The following is a 19,865-nucleotide window of genomic DNA, read 5'->3' as shown; positions in this document are numbered from 1 at the left end:
TGGTCGTTTTGCATATGCTACTGTCGTTAGTAAAATTACCCAACGATTCACACAAAATGTCCGCAATCCTCTAATCCAAGCACAGAAACTATATCTCCGCGATTCATCAATACGCGATTATTACTCTGCAAAAACCAAACTTCTTGCTTGCACCGAGTTAACAGAGTCTGACAAAATACAACAGCTAACCGAAGGTCTTCCATCCAGCTGGAAAATGTATTTTGACGCTGCCGATCCTACGACTTTAGAAAAATGGTTGAACATCGCCTTAAAAATGGAACAACGATCCTTAGATTTTAAAGAGTCACGATCGACAACCAATTCCTCGTCTAAACCTTCCGCAAAAACTTTCGCTACAGAGGCAAAACCTTTCGATAATAAGAAACCTCGTACACCTTGTAAATATTGCACCAACCTAGGAAAGACGGAATTTCACTGGCACCGGGAGTGTCCAAATCGTCCTTCCACATCCAGCGATACTCTAACCGCTACCTCCTCTTTTGCACAAGCTCTGTCAACTTCGTCTTTTCCTAGTCTAATAAATTTTCTTGGTCGCATCAATGGAAAGGAAGTTGTAATGACTCCCGACACAGGTTCTAATATTTCTATCTTAAGTTTGTCTGCAGCCAAGGTATTAGGCATTCAACCAATTGTTCATAATACTATCTCCGTTAAACAGCTCCACGGTTCTATCAAAACTTATGGAACTGCCCGAGTTAACCTCACAATTGGTCCGATAACACAACAAGTCACCTTACATATCTTCCCAATTAGTCACCCGGTCCTCATCGGTGTTGACATTGGAGAACTTTTTAATATTGATGTACATCAGAAACAAAAACAAATTTCTATAGCTTGCTCCAACTCCGCCAACCGAATCTTTATACCAAATTATTCAAACTTTCGAATTGTAAACCACCCAAATCAAACTTTAACAGCCCAATCTGAACAAATAACAGATATCAATAAACTCGTAGAAACGTATTCAGATGTTTTCTCTAATTCCGAAACTGATATTGGCAGGATTGACATTGAAACACATCAGATAAATACGATTTCACATCCACCAATTCAACTCCGATACTATCGTCGCCCTCAATCTGAATATGACGAAATAAACAGGCAAATTAAAGAGTTGAAAGAAAAGAAACTGATTCGAGAAAGCACTAGTCCGTGGGCTTTTCCGGTCACACTAGTTCCTAAGAAAGACGGCACTTCTCGAATGTGCATTGACTATCGACGTTTGAATAAAATCACGATAGATGATAAAATGCCACTCCCGATCATTTCCGAAATAATTGATCGACTCCAGGGTTGCAAATATTTCACTACTCTCGATGTGGCATGGGGCTACTGGCACATTCAAATGGACCCCAACTGTATTGAGAAAACTGCTTTCATAACGCACCAAGGTCACTTTGAATGGCTAGTTATGCCTTTTGGTTTAAAGAACGCTCCAGCTACATTCCAACGTATTCTGCAAAAGGTCTTGTCTCCGCTCCTGTACAAGGGTGTGATCAATTATTTAGATGATGTTATTATATACACCAAAACCAAGTCTGAACACTTTAAGATTCTCCAACAAGTTTTTGACGCATTTCGCAAGCATCACATCAAGCTTAAAATGGCTAAATGTAGTTTTTTGCAAACTGAAGTTGAATACCTTGGTCACTTGATTAAAGAAAACCTTGTTCAACCTTTCACCAAGAAAGATCAGAGCTATCTTGACAAGTTTTGAGCTCATTATGTTCAAGATGGAGAGTAATAGGAGCTCGAGATAAAGCATCCACATGTTGTTGAGATTTTCCAGGTCGATGGATCAAGTCATATTGAAAAGTTGACAGCTTGATGCACCAGCGATAGAGTTTTCCCCGTGGGTCTTTGAGTTCGAGAAGCCATTTCAATGCATGGTGATCTGTGTAAATGGTAAATGGAAGACCTAAGTAAATCTCAAAATGTTGGACTGCTTTGATAACTGCTAGGCATTCCAGTTCGAGAGCGCTATAGTTCGACTCGTGTTGGTTCAAAGTCTTCGAAAAGTAAGCGATAGGATGTTCGATCCCCTTATCATCTTGTTGAGTTAGCGTAGCCCCAATGCCAACAGAAGAAGCGTCAGTGTATAGACGGCAAGGTTTGTCTTTATTATACAAAGAAAGGAGCGGTTCTGTGGTGAGTTTAGTCCGGATGGAATCGAATGCTTGCTGTTGTACTTCGGACCAGATAAAACTTTCATTCTTACAAAGAAGTTTTGTGAGAGGACGACTTAAGCTAGCGAAGTCTGGAATGAACTTTCTGTAATAGTTCGCAAGCCCTAGAAAGCGTCTTACTTGCGTGATTGTGGTTGGAGTTGGAAATTCTTTTACGGAAGCAGTTTTCTTTGGTGAAGGTTGAACAAGGTTTTCTTTAATCAAGTGACCAAGGTATTCAACTTCAGTTTGCAAAAAACTACATTTAGCCATTTTAAGCTTGATGTGATGCTTGCGAAATGCGTCAAAAACTTGTTGGAGAATCTTAAAGTGTTCAGACTTGGTTTTGGTGTATATAATAACATCATCTAAATAATTGATCACACCCTTGTACAGGAGCGGAGACAAGACCTTTTGCAGAATACGTTGGAATGTAGCTGGAGCGTTCTTTAAACCAAAAGGCATAACTAGCCATTCAAAGTGACCTTGGTGCGTTATGAAAGCAGTTTTCTCAATACAGTTGGGGTCCATTTGAATGTGCCAGTAGCCCCATGCCACATCGAGAGTAGTGAAATATTTGCAACCCTGGAGTCGATCAATTATTTCGGAAATGATCGGGAGTGGCATTTTATCATCTATCGTGATTTTATTCAAACGTCGATAGTCAATGCACATTCGAGAAGTGCCGTCTTTCTTAGGAACTAGTGTGACCGGAAAAGCCCACGGACTAGTGCTTTCTCGAATCAGTTTCTTTTCTTTCAACTCTTTAATTTGCCTGTTTATTTCGTCATATTCAGATTGAGGGCGACGATAGTATCGGAGTTGAATTGGTGGATGTGAAATCGTATTTATCTGATGTGTTTCAATGTCAATCCTGCCAATATCAGTTTCGGAATTAGAGAAAACATCTGAATACGTTTCTACGAGTTTATTGATATCTGTTATTTGTTCAGATTGGGCTGTTAAAGTTTGATTTGGGTGGTTTACAATTCGAAAGTTTGAATAATTTGGTATAAAGATTCGGTTGGCGGAGTTGGAGCAAGCTATAGAAATTTGTTTTTGTTTCTGATGTACATCAATATTAAAAAGTTCTCCAATGTCAACACCGATGAGGACCGGGTGACTAATTGGGAAGATATGTAAGGTGACTTGTTGTGTTATCGGACCAATTGTGAGGTTAACTCGGGCAGTTCCATAAGTTTTGATAGAACCGTGGAGCTGTTTAACGGAGATAGTATTATGAACAATTGGTTGAATGCCTAATACCTTGGCTGCAGACAAACTTAAGATAGAAATATTAGAACCTGTGTCGGGAGTCATTACAACTTCCTTTCCATTGATGCGACCAAGAAAATTTATTAGACTAGGAAAAGACGAAGTTGACAGAGCTTGTGCAAAAGAGGAGGTAGCGGTTAGAGTATCGCTGGATGTGGAAGGACGATTTGGACACTCCCGGTGCCAGTGAAATTCCGTCTTTCCTAGGTTGGTGCAATATTTACAAGGTGTACGAGGTTTCTTATTATCGAAAGATTTTGCCTCTGTAGCGAAAGTTTTTGCGGAAGGTTTAGACGAGGAATTGGTTGTCGATCGTGACTCTTTAAAATCTAAGGATCGTTGTTCCATTTTTAAGGCGATGTTCAACCATTTTTCTAAAGTCGTAGGATCGGCAGCGTCAAAATACATTTTCCAGCTGGATGGAAGACCTTCGGTTAGCTGTTGTATTTTGTCAGACTCTGTTAACTCGGTGCAAGCAAGAAGTTTGGTTTTTGCAGAGTAATAATCGCGTATTGATGAATCGCGGAGATATAGTTTCTGTGCTTGGATTAGAGGATTGCGGACATTTTGTGTGAATCGTTGGGTAATTTTACTAACGACAGTAGCATATGCAAAACGACCATCAGTACATTCTTCTGCGAAGAATTCAAGTGCTTTACCTTTAAGGTAATACATGAGTTTTCGCTTTCGATCATCGTCTTTAGGAATATGTAGTTCATAAAGTTTAAACCAAGATTCAACTCTGATTTCATTGGTTTCACCGCCATATTTGTCAAGTCTGTCAGTATTCGCAGACTGTTCAGGAGTTTCAAGTGGTGGTGCCATGGAAAAACTTTATTTATTTAAGGACGCAAAAAGACAAAAGAAAAGAGAAGACCAAGTTATTGAAAAGTTTTCCTATGGAGAAGATCAAGACCGTTAGATGGAGAAGGATTATTATCAGCGTTTAGATCAGTGTGGGCTGTGAAGCGAAGAGCTCTAGCAGCTAATAGAGATGATCGTGTTAGAAGGTGTTGTGATTCCTTCCGAGCTTCAATGGATTCAAAAGCTGATTGTGCTTCTGAACGGGACGTAAATTTTCGCTTCTTTAATTCTTCTTCCTCTTTGTGAGCCTGCTTTGCTTTATGTAAACCTTCTTGGTAGGTTTTTACAGCAACCTTGGTAAGCTTACGAGCTTGACGAGCGAGATGGTTTGCTTGTAAAGTAGAAGTACGACCTTCTTTAGCAGCTTCTAAGACGTCCAACTGTCTTTTGCGTTTCAGAGCAAGACGTTTTCGCTGGGCGCGAGTTGTTCCCCCCGAGTTTGATGCAAGACCAGATGGACCAGGAAGCTCAGCAGAAGACAAAGCAGACGATTCAAGCGTGGAGTTCGTGGCAAGAGCAGAAGACAAGGCAGAAGAATCGACTGAAGTTTGAGTGACAGGAGCAGAAGACAAGGCAGACGAAGATTGCTTGTCAAGAGCAGAAGATGGATTGTCTGATTCAGTTCTCGCTGATCCTGTTCTCCGGTCTCAATTATAATAAACCCATTATAATAAACTTTGTTGCCTTTTCCTCGACTTTTGTTTGCCTCTAAATTGGGTGGAAAAAAAATTTAGTCAAGTGACATGAATTGTCAAATGAAGTGTTCATCTTGACATTTCAGTGATATCAAGAAAGAAACGCTAAGTTTTCATTTTATTTAAGAAGCTATTCATGAGTTTCAATAATGCTCTAGTAATGCTTGAAGCATTAAAATGCGCAAAATGAGAATAGATATGAAAAACAGTAAATTGAATTTGTCAATGAATCTTCAGTTTTTTTCACCTTTTGTATTTTTTTCAATCAAAATCTCATTAAAACTGTAACCTTCACCAATGTGTTTTTTATGCACCTTTGTTAGTCGTCATCTATCAACAAGATTAAACTGCTGCCCAAGGTAGCAGCATATCGATGGATCCTTTTGAATTCAATTGACATTTATTTTTAAGTAAAACTTTGAAGCTATCGCTATATCTTTGAAGTGGCTGAATTTTTCAAACTCAGACAACTTTGGCTAGTCCTAATGAATCTTGAAACTGTGTGAGGCATTGTTATCAATGTTATTCCCATTAATCTTGATAAAAACTTGAAACCAAAAATCAAGTCTTGATCTAGATTGTTATAAAATGTGTCAAAGTCAGTAATTTAAAGTTTCCTGCTCTTGAGATTCTTGACGAAAATGGAGATTTCCGTTAAATTTTAAGCTGGCGCGTGTATTAAAAAGTGTTGATGTTTTCTTGCTTTTAATGTTGAGCAGTAATTGTTGAGCAGTTAAATCAAAAATAAAGTGATTACTTGTACTTGCGTACAAAAACAGCGCCATCTATTATATTGCCAATAGTAAGACGAAAGTGCAATTTAAATTCTTGCATTTATTCTGGGGTTAGAGCTCCGATACCAATAGATGGCTCTGATTTTTGGTTGAAAATATGTGTGCTTTTACTGTAATTAAACCCGATCTGAATGTTCGAAAGCAAAAAAGTCTACAACACCGGGGGTTCCCAAGTGGTCTCCCTCCCAAGTACTAACCCGGCCCGAAACTGCTTAACTTCGGAGATCGGACGGGATCCGGTGTTTTCAGTCTGGTATGGTCGTAGACGATAGACATTGCTTAAACACTGTATTTGTTTTTCAAGTTAATGTTTATCATGTTTTCTGCTACCTGCAAGTTAAAACTTGTTTTTGTTTGCAAATAAAATCAAAATTTTCTTTTAAATAGTTGTATTGTATTGCTCTTTTGATAGTAAGTTGAACCAAAAAACATTGCATGTTGTACAACCGTATAAAATTTATCGCATATATTATTTTTTTGCAAAACTATAACTTGACTAAATTTATAGTTTAAAAGATTTTCCGAAAAAATGAGCAATTTCTCGCCTGAAATTATCATAGCTAGCTGAATTCTAGAGCTTTTTATTAACGTTTCTAGAAAAAAAATTGAGTTAGTTAATAACTAAAAAACTTGATGAAATTCGGTGAAATTCGGAACTTATTTAACTCTTTCCCGATAGGGACCATTTTCACTGTACCAAATGACTTTGAGAAAATGGAAAAATGACTTTAAATGATTTAGAGGTCAAATAAAAGAATAACCTCGAGCAACTTGGAGACTGTAGTTTTGACCATCAACGAAATGTAACTTTGCCCAGTAAAATATTTGTTTTATTAATTTAATTTCGTTTTATAATTATAAACTAAAACTAGCTCAATACAATCATTAGATAATTTTACAAAATGCTTACCAACCTCTTTAAGCATTGAATTTTCACGCTTCATCCATTCCTTTTTGATGAACAAAACTAATCAACTTTGTTTTATCAAGGTAAGTTACAAGATTTTTTTATCACTTTAAATTCGGACTACAAAGGAATGAATGAAACAATAGTGTTCACTACATCACCGTGACAACGTGACATTTCGAGAGTGTGATATTATTGGAGGTTAGACAGTAATAAAAGGCTGAAGCATTTAGTTTGATTAAAAATTTTGCGAAATATTAAATTCTGAATCTTATGAAATGATTTAAACCTTTTATCGTTATGTAAGAGTAAAAATGATGAAAGTCGATGCTGAAATAAAATTTGATGATTAGATAGAGTATTATATTGCGTGCTTAAATTGTCAAATATTTTGACTTTGATCAATTTTGACTGGGCCTCGGATCAAGACAGTGAAATTGATCCAATCATTCCATCTCTGGCTTTGATCAGCAAAACTTTTTAATTATTTTGATTGCATCTTTACTCAATTACTTTGAGATTGTTTTACAAGAAAAAAATATGAGACAAATATTCCTTCATGATGGCCTCATTTTTCCATCAAATTATTGGAAACTTGACATGAAACAGAATCTTAAAATTTTCAAAGGTCACAAAAGGTGAGGCAAAAAAGGTTGAATTTTTTGGTTAATCTAAAGCAACTCAATGCCTGTTATGCCGATGTTCATTTCAATGGCAAAGAATCTATTCAACCCAATCGACCATAAAAATTTAATCTTGAAACATTGGAAGAACAATATTTCCCAATGTTTATTGCATTTCATGGAAAGGGTTCACTTCAATTAGAGTACAAAATGCACTCAATTCTCCATGAAATTTACAAGTACTTTTATTCATTCCTATTTAGCCAATCCTTTACTCTCTCGCTACTCTTAACAGCATTCCCATGAAATATCATTCATTTCAATCAACAACCAATCAAACTTTAATGGTCCATTCCATTGGTTTGTAAGGTGAGTGATGGTGAAACGTTTTGAATGATTGATGAGCTTTATGATCAATCAATGATTGAATGAAACACGAAAAGATTTGAATGTCCAATAAACCAAACAATAATAAGAATACAAAAGTATAAAGTACAGGTAAAAATCTGATTATTTCTTCGGCAATGATTCTGTAGAGAAATGTTTCTTTTCTCAAAATAAATCATTAAAGAACCATAAAACTAGCCAATAATGACCAACAGGTTAGAGCAACATTTTTATTCCAATTTCGAGCAACAAAGTTTCGTTTAATGGTTTGAAACTAATTTCAACTTGAAACAATTCAACTTTTTATCGACTTTGCTTTCACCTTTTCTCATTTTTGATCAACTCGACTTGTGCCAATTTAGTGGCTTTAAATCCAATATTTGTTTCAACTTTTGCAAAGACTTTTTTGTTTCCAAACTTTTTTACACTTTAATCGAAATGTATTTGATTGTCACAGAACTATCAAAGTGAAAAGATGAACAAACTTGAAAAACATGGAAAATTTGTGGAACGAATTTTTCGATCGAAAGGTTGACTTCTTTTCGATTTCATCTTTAATTTTGTATTCTTGGAAAATTCAGTTTTGTTTTAAATTTTTTTTCATAAATTCTACTTCGATTTCGATTCAATGCTTGCTTGGCTTTCAAATGGTTTTCTGGTAGTTTTGCTGTTCTTATGTATAGCTTCGACTTGTACAATCTTGAATGCTTGAAAATATTTCATCTTTCGAAAAGTTTCACTTTCGTTTGTTCAAATTTCTTTTGTTAAAATAATTCATCGTTTCCAACGAAACAAAAGAAAATTGTTATTGTAAATGCTATCATAATTGATTCATTTCAGGTTCATGAAGAGAAACTTGTTATATGATAATTGATGCATTGAACAAGATGGAAATTGAATTCTCAACATTCTTTTCTATTACATTTTCAAGAGTAAACATTATTTCAACATTTGATTATCAGTTATTTCATGAAGTGTTTCCATAAAGTACATGGAAGCTACTTGAAATTGGAATGATTCACATTTTCGCTTGTTGAACCTATCAGTGAAGAGGCTGTAACATGGAAAACAATTAATTCAATTTTCATCTTCTGCCATTCAAAGTAATATTTTACACTGGCAATTCCATTTCATGATAACACTGGAATTAACCCTGTTTTGAGGGAACAATTTTTTCTCTCATTTTCTGTGTTTTTTTCAGGAAAACACTAAACAGATCATTTTTCATGATTGGATTGATTCTGTTCAAGTTGCATATTAAATCATTTGTTAAAAGTTGCAAAATTTTTTAACCTGTCAACTTGATGCTCAAGGTTTGTGAGGAAACAAAACATTTTTGACATGATAATCCAGTGAATTTCATGTTGGCTTAAATATGCTAAGTGTCAAATTGTATTCAACTCAAGGGAAATTGAACAAAAAAATGACAATCAAGTTGAACTCGAATCGAGTTCGAAAAGTGATAAAATTACTGAGTTCAAGTGAACTTGATAAACCTGTTAATTTCAACTTCGAACATTAGATCAATAGTTGGAACTTGAGTTGCTAATCTTGAGAAATTTAAATGTTTTCATTTCAATCATGCGATCATTTTGATGGTCACTTGATGTCAGCTATTCAACTTGGTTTCTCGATTTTATTGGAATTAGTTTTTCGCTTATTTTTGCTAAACGATTTCGTAGCAGTTCTTATTTTGGAAACAAATCGTTTGCTGATTAAGCTTAAATGCTGAAATAAATGCGTAGTTGGAAGCAAAACTGTATAATATGCTTGACTGGTTCAGATCAAACCAGGAACAAGGAAGCTTAAGGAACGAAAAAAGAAGCTGTTTTATTTTTCTGCTGATAATCTTGGATTTGAGCTTTCTGTTCCATACTAAAAGGAAGCTAAATCACAGACATTAATGAGTGGTGCAAAATTTTGTGACAACAACATACATGGAAGGAAAAAACAGAAAAAATCAGAAAAAAGATTAGCAATATTGACCAGGAAATTATTTTGATGAATAATTTCCGGCTATAACAGTCTCAATGTCATCTCAATATGCTTCTGATTTGGTTCAAACAATCTTTACGATAAACCTTGGCAGTCTCAAATATTTGAATGTCAACTCAAATTATCAATAATTATTAATTGTTGTAAATCTGAATGCACTCCAAACAGTCTGTCTGTCGCTTTAAATAGAGTGAATGTCAATAAGATTGCAACTTAAAGCTTCAACTTTCTCGGTTGGGCCAGATGATATTGGTCAAAATTGTGGCTAATTCAAATTCTGAGTCATTTACAAACTAAATTATTGTGGTTCCATCATAATCTTCAAATAAAAACTTGAAATGCGTTTTGAAAATGAAGCAAAGTTTAGTTGATAAAAACTTTACTTTTGTAAGTCAAGTCACGATTTTAAGAGGCTCACACACTGTGGCTCTCTAACCTAAAGCATCAACCATCTAGGTTGCCAATGAGCATGTTGCCTACCTTTATTTACAGTAAATTTTGTTTATTTTATTTTCGTGTTCAACTTTCCTTTTCAAAGTCGATGTGAACTTATATAAATTTTCATTGTATAAACTTGAACTTGATCAACTTTCCATTTCCATCAATATGTGAATTGATTGGAAAATACTGTAAAGTCACGTTCGTGATACGTTGAAAAGAGGCCGAGACTGTATAAAAGCTTAACCCACAGCTACAACCTTAGTAAGTGAGGCAAAAGGTTGACTTTGTTTGAAAATTTTATCGATCGCAACTTTTATGTTTACTTTATTTTTCGTCGTCCATTGAAAGGTTCAAGTATATTGACAAGGTTTACCAATGGTAAAAGTGATAAAATGTGGAGCAAAGTGTTTGATATTGATTAGCAATAAATGGAAACTTTAAGCACCTTATAACAGTTAATATTTATCCAAGAATTACTTTTCGCGAATAACATTTGAACCATTATCGGATATTTAAGTTGCCAGAAAAGGCAATATTCATAGATCAGAGAGTTTAGTCTTTTTTGTATCTTCTAATGATGATGCTATTGATGAATAACTCAAGAATCTGTTGAAATTAATTATTTAATAAGGAAATCTTTAGCTTTCATTTTCTTATGCTGATCATTGCCACACTTCATTGAATGGACATGGAAATTGAACATGAAAGATAACGATGGAAACTGAACAGTTTTTCTTCTTATCTTCGTACCAATTCTTCAATGGAAAGATGAGTTGAAAGTGTGATTACCTGGAAGTTCTGAGTATATCAATTTCGATTCATCATCGTACCTTTTCAACCAATTCAAGTGCATTTTGTAAAGAGCCTCAAGGTTGATCAGATGAAAGAAGAAAATTGTTTCTCTTTTGCAACGAAACGAAACTTTTTTCTCCTTCCATCAAGATTCTTTGGAAGTTAATGTTATTAGAGAGATACGATTTCAATTCATGGTTCATTTGATGAAGCTACTTATTCAATAGTCTTGTGATCAGCAGTCAAAGAGCATGAAAATTGAACAATAAAAGAGTAAAAAGTTTCAAGAAAAAGAAGAAGAAAAAGTTTTCTTGTGCAAGAAGCAACAACGAAACAAACATTGTAAATCATTTTTCAAATCGATAAACTCAGTGATACTTTGAAGATAAAAATGTGAAAATGAAGAGTTTAATAATGTTCAATAAAAGTTGATGTTGAAAAGAAAATGAAACTTTTATTGTTCCATGACTGACGAATGAATGCCAAGCGTATGTTTGTTTCATGGTTTTCAAGCTATTCAATCTCATTGAATCAAGTGATATTGATGATGACAAAGTGTCACTGAATTTCACTTGAAATACTTTCATCTCGAACATGATGACAAGAAATCTGTAGAACGGCAGAAAATGAAAACTTTAACCAGATTAACAGGCAACTATCAACTGAATACAAGTAACTGTTTTGATTAAAGTCAAGAGCGTTTCAAGAACACCTTTGACGGATCGTGTTGCTTCGAGTTTCATCACCTTTTCAGAGTTTCAAAATTTTCATTTTCTGTCCACTTTTGGAATCATTTTGCAAGATTATCATTTCAATCAAAGTTGAAAAACTTTTGTTGATCAGATTTCATTGACTTAACTGAAATATTTTGAAATGAAAACTGAAAATAGTTTCGAAATAATAAATTAATTTGGTGAAACTTTAGTCAATCAACGAAAAGGAAAAGTTGAAAAGCTTAATTTTTGTGTGTTGGTTGAACAAAAGAAATGTTTAGAACTTTTGCTCTTTCAATGATTCAAATTACCATGATTGAAATATTGCTATTCTTTGCCATAATCTATTTCTATGCCTATTTCAAGATTGAATTTTCAATCTGTTTTCAATTTCATTGAAATTTGAACTAGAAAAGGCTTGATGAACTCGAGCTCAAATTTGAATATAAAAAGAAAAGAAAAGTTCTGATTTTTTAACCAAAAATGAAACTTGGCAAGTTTTGAAATGTCAACCATTCTTGTTTCACATAACAAGCAATTATCAATTCACTCCCAGTTGACTTGGTTAATCTCCGTATCTGTTATCCATTACGTTAATGGGTTAAACAATGACCAGAGCAACATGAACATTTTGCTTTAATCTAACCTCGATTATCGAGCAACAATGAAGACAAATGTTTTTCCAGTTTTGTTTATCATGAAAAGGCTTTTGAATCTTGTTTTTGTTTGCTGTGTTCAATGTGTTACAGGTGCAAAAAGGTTTGAAGACAAAAGTGTTTCTCATTGTTGGAATGAATCATGTTTTTTTTGTTCGTTTCACCAAATCAATTGAAACATTGAGATTGGTTCAACTTGTACAAAGACTGATTGATTCACATTCACATTGGGTTCGATCAACTGTTTACCTCGATCAGCTAATGTATTTCAATTTGTTCATTCAAATTGTCTTCTCATTTGGTAAATTAATGGTAAACTATTTTGTTTAAGTTTTGTGGATTTGAAAACGTTTTTTCTTCGCCTTTTTTTTGTTTCCATCAGTTCATCCTCATTGGTTCATGATAATAATAGAGATTAGTGATTCCATAATTACATGATGAGAGTTTTATGTTAAATTATTAACCTTGCTTAATGTATAATGTAATCAATTAGACTGGAAAACAATTTAAAAGAATCAAGATGCAACATGAAAAGAAATACGAGGAAAAACTAGGCTTCATTTGAATAAACCTTAACAAGGTAATTAACATTGATGATGGGTTGACTCTTGAATTGATTATACTCAATTTACAACTAATTATTGTTCCCGACTAATAACGTCTCATTATTGTTATACTTTATTTACAATTAATGACTGTTGATGTTGCCAATTTGATGAGCCTAACAAATGGCCAAATAATTATTACTTCAAATCTTTGCCCGTATTAAGGCAACTTGGCATCTCACAATGTATCATGTTAATTTTGCAGTTTAATATGGATTTGAGTTTGCTGAATGAAAGAGCATTTTGATTAATTTGAAAAAGGTTAAAGTATTATCGGTTTATTTTGCATTAATTGAACAATATCGAGACCAGTAAATGAAGAAAAAAGTGCTTCATGATAAACGTTGCTTTGATTCAGTCATTCATCTTTTCTAAATGATCCAATTTTTTTTAAATCAGATTAATTCGTTTGAAATACTGACGCTCACGTTAAACCTGTTTAATCTCAAAACTTGTGATTCAAGACTCTTATCTCATGATTAATATCTTTAATGAAAATTAAGTAAACATCAAGTCCTCGTAGTGTAGTGGTTATCACATCTGCTTAACACGCAGAAGGTCCCAGGTTCGAGACCTGGCGAGGACAGTTAACTTTTGCATCACGAAGGTCAGTTTAAGGCGGCTGTTTGTGAACCTTCCGATCACCGCGAAACTGGATTTGGATTAAGCAGGCAACTTGAAAAATAAGCGCTCATTTTAAATTTTCCATTTTCTTGAAACTAGTTTTTCATACTTGTACTTTTCAAAGTTTGCAACACATTTTCACTGACGAAAAGCAAAATTAGATTTGAAGCTCTTGTCTACTTAAGGCCATAACTGGACAATTTTTCATTGAAACTGACTTATTTTTGCACAAAATATTCCCGAAAAGTGCATCTCTATTTCAACGATTGAGGCAAATCGGATTTTGACTCTGCTTATTCCGAGACTTTGATAGTTTTTGCCAAGGCTTAAGATCTTTTATTAATTAGTGTTTGTCTCGGTTTATTTTGATTACAATTCATGCCTTACTAAAGGGTGTAACGCGTAAGAAGTGAAAATTATCTTATTTGATAAGAATGAAGATGAAGATGACAATGATAAGAATGTGACAGAAAGAGAAGAAGACACAAACTGGACATTCTAATCATTGTCATCTTCATCTTCATTCTTATCAAACTAAGATAATTTTCACTTCTTACGCGTTACACCCTTTATTACATATTTTACCAATTAAAAGTTGACTTAAGGCAACATCATTAACCTTGTCGAGTTGACTGAGTTTATTGAAATACATTTCTATTAATGTCTAGACCGTTTACAAATTGCTTTCATAAGAAGGGCAAAAACTTTGAAACGCTTCAAAAAGTCAATTAGCAATTGACTGATTAACTAAAGGGTGTTCAATATAATTCGTTTCAAACTGGTGGAGCTTAAATTATGATAATCACAATCAAAATATGATAAGAAAGATAACTTGTGTAACATCACAATAACAGAGGTAAAGGATGAAAGGTAAAATATTACTCTGGTTATCATGTCTTGATTGTGATTATCTTCATTTAAGCTCCACCAGTTTGGAACAAATTATATTGAACACCCTTTATAATTGCTTAAATCAAAACAAGTTGATACAAAACCATTGCAATTCAACCTTCCATTATAACAATGAATATTTATTTTGACAGTTACACAATTAGGCCAATATTTCATCAACCTTCATCTCATTAAAAAACAATTCAACTTGAATTAGCATCAATCATGAACTTGTTACAAATGTTATTTACTATTGCTTCCTGGATGAAATTAAATTTCAATTTTGACAACAAATATTATTACAACAATTTATCAAACTCACACTGAATAAACAAAAAAAGTTCACTCCATTGACACTTGCATTAGTAATACATCAAAGTTTAGTCCAAAGCAACTAGAGAAGAAAAAGATTCAACTTTACTATTGAACTGAATGAAATCTGAAAATCAACAATTGAGAGAAATAATTTTGATCTGAAAAACAATTTCTTTGATAAAAGTCCCAAGTTGATTCCATAAGTTGAACTTCACGTAAAGTCAGCAAAATTAGCCTTTTTTACTGTTTATCAGTCAATACGAAGAATCCAGTTTCCTTGAATTTCTCTATTCAGCATTCAGAAGTTTCAAAATCTAAAGCATCTTTGTTAACATTTAGTTTGCTTCCATTGTTGGTTTCAATGAATCAGAGTCGATTGAGTAACGAAAAGAAGACAAGTTTTTAGTAACTTTTACTATACAATTGAATCGATAGATTGAACTTTATCCATTCATCTTGTTTTTTGTCGAGTCAATGTTTGAAAAATTTTCACTCAAAGTAATTAACTTGTTTTTTGCTTCATTAATCAAATTCAACGTTTTTTGTGCTCCAATCCTTGTTATGGCAAAAGCTCAAGTCGATAATTTTTCATGTTCAATATTCATCATTATTCAGGGTTGATTAGATTGACTATTGGATTAAATTTTCATTCTTTATTAACTAACAATTTAATCAACTTGATCCTTTCATAAGTTGATTCCGTTTTATCCTTAATCTCGACTGTTACTATGGTTTAGCTATTAGATTAGTTGAGAATTGCCGAGTAAGCAAATGAACAAATCTGTTGATATAAAGATTAATCATTTAACTCCATTTAATCTGTGCAACAATCAAAATTGCACATTCAACTGTTGATTGGAAAAAGTGATTAGTTGTAAACGATTTTTTCTCATGCAAAATAATCAAATGATTAGATGGCAACAATGATTATTCAGGCGATTAAAGCCATTTATTTCATTCCAAGTTTCCCTAGATTTATCTTTCTTTAAAGATTCACTCAACCAAAATCAATATCGACACTTTTTTCACTTGTTTAATCCACCAACCAAAAGCGCTTAAGAAGCTTAACCATGCTTAGATTGAGCCAAGAACAGAATTGGTTTCTCACAATTTTTCACTGAATACTTTCAAAAGACATTCACAATTTGCGAGTCAAAAACAATTCTCAAACAGTTTACAGATTGTCTCATTAAATAAACGATTTCAATTGTCTCTTAGATGATTTGAATGCAACTCGACTCACCTTGTTTGCCTCGGTCACATCCTAAGATAGGGTCTTCGGGACGCAAGTCGTGGGTACAAATGCATTGATGGCCCTGGTTTGTGTTTAAGCAGCCTGCCTCTGGTCCACACGGCCTGAGACTGCATTCATCTAGAGAAGGGAAAAGACAAAGTCATTTAATAGTCCAAGTTGATGAGTCGTTTGAATGTTGCTTGAGATGAAAATGGGTGAACCTTTGATGGATTCACTTGGCGTCTCATTTGCCCACTTAGTGGTAAGAAATGAGCTCATTCCATTGAATGGCATGATAAACCTTGATTCATTGATAACTGTAAATGATTTTGTTTGGTATTAAATGAGTTTCTTCCGGTTCATTACCGTACAATCTATGAATTATTGTTTCATCTTTTTATCTTCAATGGAAAAGGAAGAGCTTCATCCAAGCTTCACTTCCGTTTCACAATCAGAACATCAAAGTGGAAACATTGTTCAGGGAAATAAAGAGTTGCCAAGTGATTCATTATCAAGTGGTGATGATGATGGTGAATAGCAAAGTTGAAAATGAGTCGAGAGAAATTTTTTGCCAAAAAATTCGAAAAGGTCAATTTCTCAATGAAAAGGTAAAGTTTAATTGAATCTTAAAGTCAAAGAGCTAAACTTTAGTCTAAATAGAAGTCAAAGAAATGTTAGTAAATTGACTTCGACTAAACTTTTTTCATTTATTTTTCAAAAGACAAACTCGAAAGTTCTGTAAGTCGATACAAAAAAGTTCTCAATGTTTTCCATTCCTTATTGAGCTGAACAACAAAAGAAATGATTTACAACTTTGGCCAATGCATGTGATAGCAAAACAACTGTCAGAATTTATCCTTTTCTTGAAAAGTTACTTGATGTGAAATTTGATGGAAAATGTTCTGTAGAAATCCGGAATTTCCGACTTTCATACATTATTCAGAAAAGTTGTATCACTTTTCTTGGCGTTAAATTTAATGATGAAATATCGAAAAGTGTTCAACAGTAAATCAATGTTGAGTAATGTTCAGGAATAAGAGAAAATTTACAAGAAAATGAAACTCTGTATCATTTTGTAAAATGTGTTTCAACCAACATTTTCATTCTTCCATATCATCTTTTACTGACCAAATCATTGACCAAAGCATTGATATTGAAATAACACTTGTCACTCATCAATATCACTTTCCAACTTTGATTGAAAAAAACAAATAAAATTATGAATTTTAAATCCTCTTTCAGTCGACAATATTAACAAGCATATTTTTTGTTGCATCACACAGTGAATTGAAATGGGAAAAGTTACTAAAAATGGGTTTTCTGGTTTTGATTTTGATCTTTTTTAATAAGCTCAACTTTGGTTTACCTTTGATTGGAAAGAAATCAAATTTGAAGAAAAACATTTTATTTCTCCGCCAATTTCATGGTTATGAACACTGAAACTTTTTTTATCATCAATTTCAACCTGAAACTCAATTCTTTCCAATCAATAATGTTGGTATAAATGTAATGAAAACAAATGAGAAGAACTATTTCTCAATAATCGGAAGCAATTTCAAGATGAACATTTCATATTTCAAATGAAACTGGAATTTCGGTCAATTGTCTTTTCGCCTTTTAATAATAAAGAATGTTAATGTTCAATCTTGACTAAATTCACATGGAGATCAATATCACACTTGATCAGCTTTTCAATCGAAACTGACTTGTAATTTGACTTTCAACAAATGAAATCCAATATTGAATATTCCTGATACACTGAATTCCTGTATTTTCTCAAGTCTTTGAGTCTGAAGAGAGAAGCAAAGAAAATATTTGACCGAAAAATTGAAGCAACCCTTATGTTTGACAGACTTGATGTGAGATCAATTTTTAAGCACAAACAATGCAAAGTAAAGTAATCGAGTTGACAAACCTTTTTGCAAGGATAAAGGTCTTTCCTCGAAATTAGATTTTGTTGAAAATCATGAAAAGGTACAAAATTTGATTCTGATTTCAATGGTGTGCATTGCTCTTGAATTGATGACTAAAAGCTACGAAAGACAATATCATTCAGGTAAACAAATCCAGACAGAAAGTTATCCAAGACAATTGATGCTGAAAATGCAATGAAAATGGCTTATTACGCTTTTCCAAACAACAAAACTAGATCATTCTTCATTGAATTTTTGTCCTTGTTTCAGTATGTTACAGGTAAAGCCTAGATCAAAGGGAATGGAGTGAACAAGTTTGGTACAAAATATTGGTCAAACAATTGATATTAAGTGTTGAACTGGTGCGAACTGCTTACAGCTTATGTTTGCTTAGGTTGACTGGAATGGGTTGACTTAGAAGTGCAGAGGTTTCAATGGATAATGAATAGTGTTTATTTGAATGGAAACAATGTATTACAATTGACTGTTAACTTTGCAATTGAATGGAAAAAACATTTTCTCGAGGAAAACTGAAAAGGTTGAAATTGAATTGCTCATTGAATGGATCGGGATTGATAAGGAATCAAATGACAAATATTGATATTTAAATGTGATCAACTATTTATAGACTTTTATTCATTGATTCAAGTCGATAGAAGCATGAAAAGATTTTTTTTTGTTTCTCTTTTACTTTGTATTGTTCATTGACTTGTCTTTTGGTAAACACTGAAACTTGATAATTTAAATGGAAAAATTGTTAACTAAAGTTTCATGGTAAATTTAACTATTCATTTTGTACTACAGGGAATTTAATTTGAAAGCTTTTTTCACTCTTTCTTCTGTTATCCCTTCTCTTAACCACGTAATTTATAACATGAAAGGGGAAGAAATTTTACCGCAAATAAAATGGTTCAACTGGCTCAACATTTACTGTTATTTAAATTGCCATTGGAATCAACATCACATTAAAAACTTGTTCATTCCCTTGATAATGATGAGTTACTTTATGGAAACTTGGAGTGAAACAAGATTCAAGACTTTATGCGTTTTACTTGGAAAGGTAAAGGTTATCAATTATAATCCATTATTTGGTAAATATTTTTCATTTCAATTCTTTTTCATGGTTCCATGAGAAAATAAACTTTAAACAATTTATTCTATTTAATTTCGCCTTCTAAATATTCTAACATAATAATTGATATTAATTGGTCTGAACTAGAAAGACTTAAAAATTGTGATTGAAAATGATGCTAGAAAAGTTCAATGGTTAATTTCTCGAGAAGTGGCAGAGCTTAGGGGCATGGGATTTTCCGAGAAGGAAGATAAAAGGGTTATATTAGGCTCTCGATGAGATTACAGCAAATTTTTGGTTTAACTCATAAACAAAAGTAACTGAAGAAGAATACTGGGCTTTTTTCATTTCACGGCTTCTTGCAGGCATAACTCACGAACGGTTAGTGGCACGGACCTCAGACTTGAACCACGAGCTCAGTCAGATTGAACAACCATAATTTCGAACGCTCAAGGTTATTCAAGGTCAATTCTTTATTTGACCTCTAATTGACATTGAAAGGTCATTTTTTGAAACCGCAATTTTTCTGACCCGATAATGTTAGTCACGTTTTCATAATTCTTACCATTGGCAAGATCAATGCATTTTTTCTAAATACAGTTGATTAACTGGATGGTATGTAATAACACATATCCTTTAGCGAGTATACTCTATGAATATGTAACATTATCGGGTCAGAAAAATTTTCGGGTTCAAAAATGACATTCCAATGTCAATTAGAGGTCAAATGAAGAATTGACCTTGAATAACCTTGAGCGTTAGAATTTATGGTTGATTAATTTGACTGAGCTCATGGTTCATGTTTAAGGTCCGTAGCACTAACCGTTATGCCTGCAAGAAGGCTTAAATGAAAAAAAACGCCGGTATATTGAGTCTAAAACAA

The 19,865-nt window shown here is 33.4% G+C and overlaps 1 protein-coding gene and 2 non-coding genes across 3 annotated transcripts in view; 1 reads left to right on the top strand and 2 right to left on the bottom strand.

Annotated features, from left to right (window-relative positions):
- The window catches only part of LOC107364777 (NT-3 growth factor receptor-like), a 41,670-nt gene that overhangs the window by 14,491 nt on the left and 7,314 nt on the right, over window positions 1-19,865 (bottom strand). Inside the window, exon 2 of the mRNA XM_015932210.3 lies at window positions 16,007-16,135. Coding sequence (XP_015787696.1) covers window positions 16,007-16,135 — 129 coding nt within the window. The remainder of the gene's footprint in view (window positions 1-16,006; window positions 16,136-19,865) is intronic.
- LOC112539160 (5S ribosomal RNA) lies at window positions 5,963-6,081 on the bottom strand. The gene has a single exon (XR_003082807.1). It is a non-coding gene; the product is annotated as a 5S ribosomal RNA (ribosomal RNA).
- TRNAV-AAC (transfer RNA valine (anticodon AAC)) lies at window positions 13,447-13,519 on the top strand. Its single transcript has one exon. It is a non-coding gene; the product is annotated as a tRNA-Val (tRNA).

The sequence above is a fragment of the Tetranychus urticae genome, chromosome 3, assembly GCF_039701765.1.
Source record: "Tetranychus urticae isolate SD_2017Ah chromosome 3, NJAU_TeUrti_SD_1.0, whole genome shotgun sequence".
In the NCBI taxonomy this organism is placed as follows: Eukaryota; Metazoa; Arthropoda; class Arachnida; order Trombidiformes; family Tetranychidae; genus Tetranychus; species Tetranychus urticae.
This window is presented reverse-complemented; position numbering and strand designations above follow the sequence as displayed.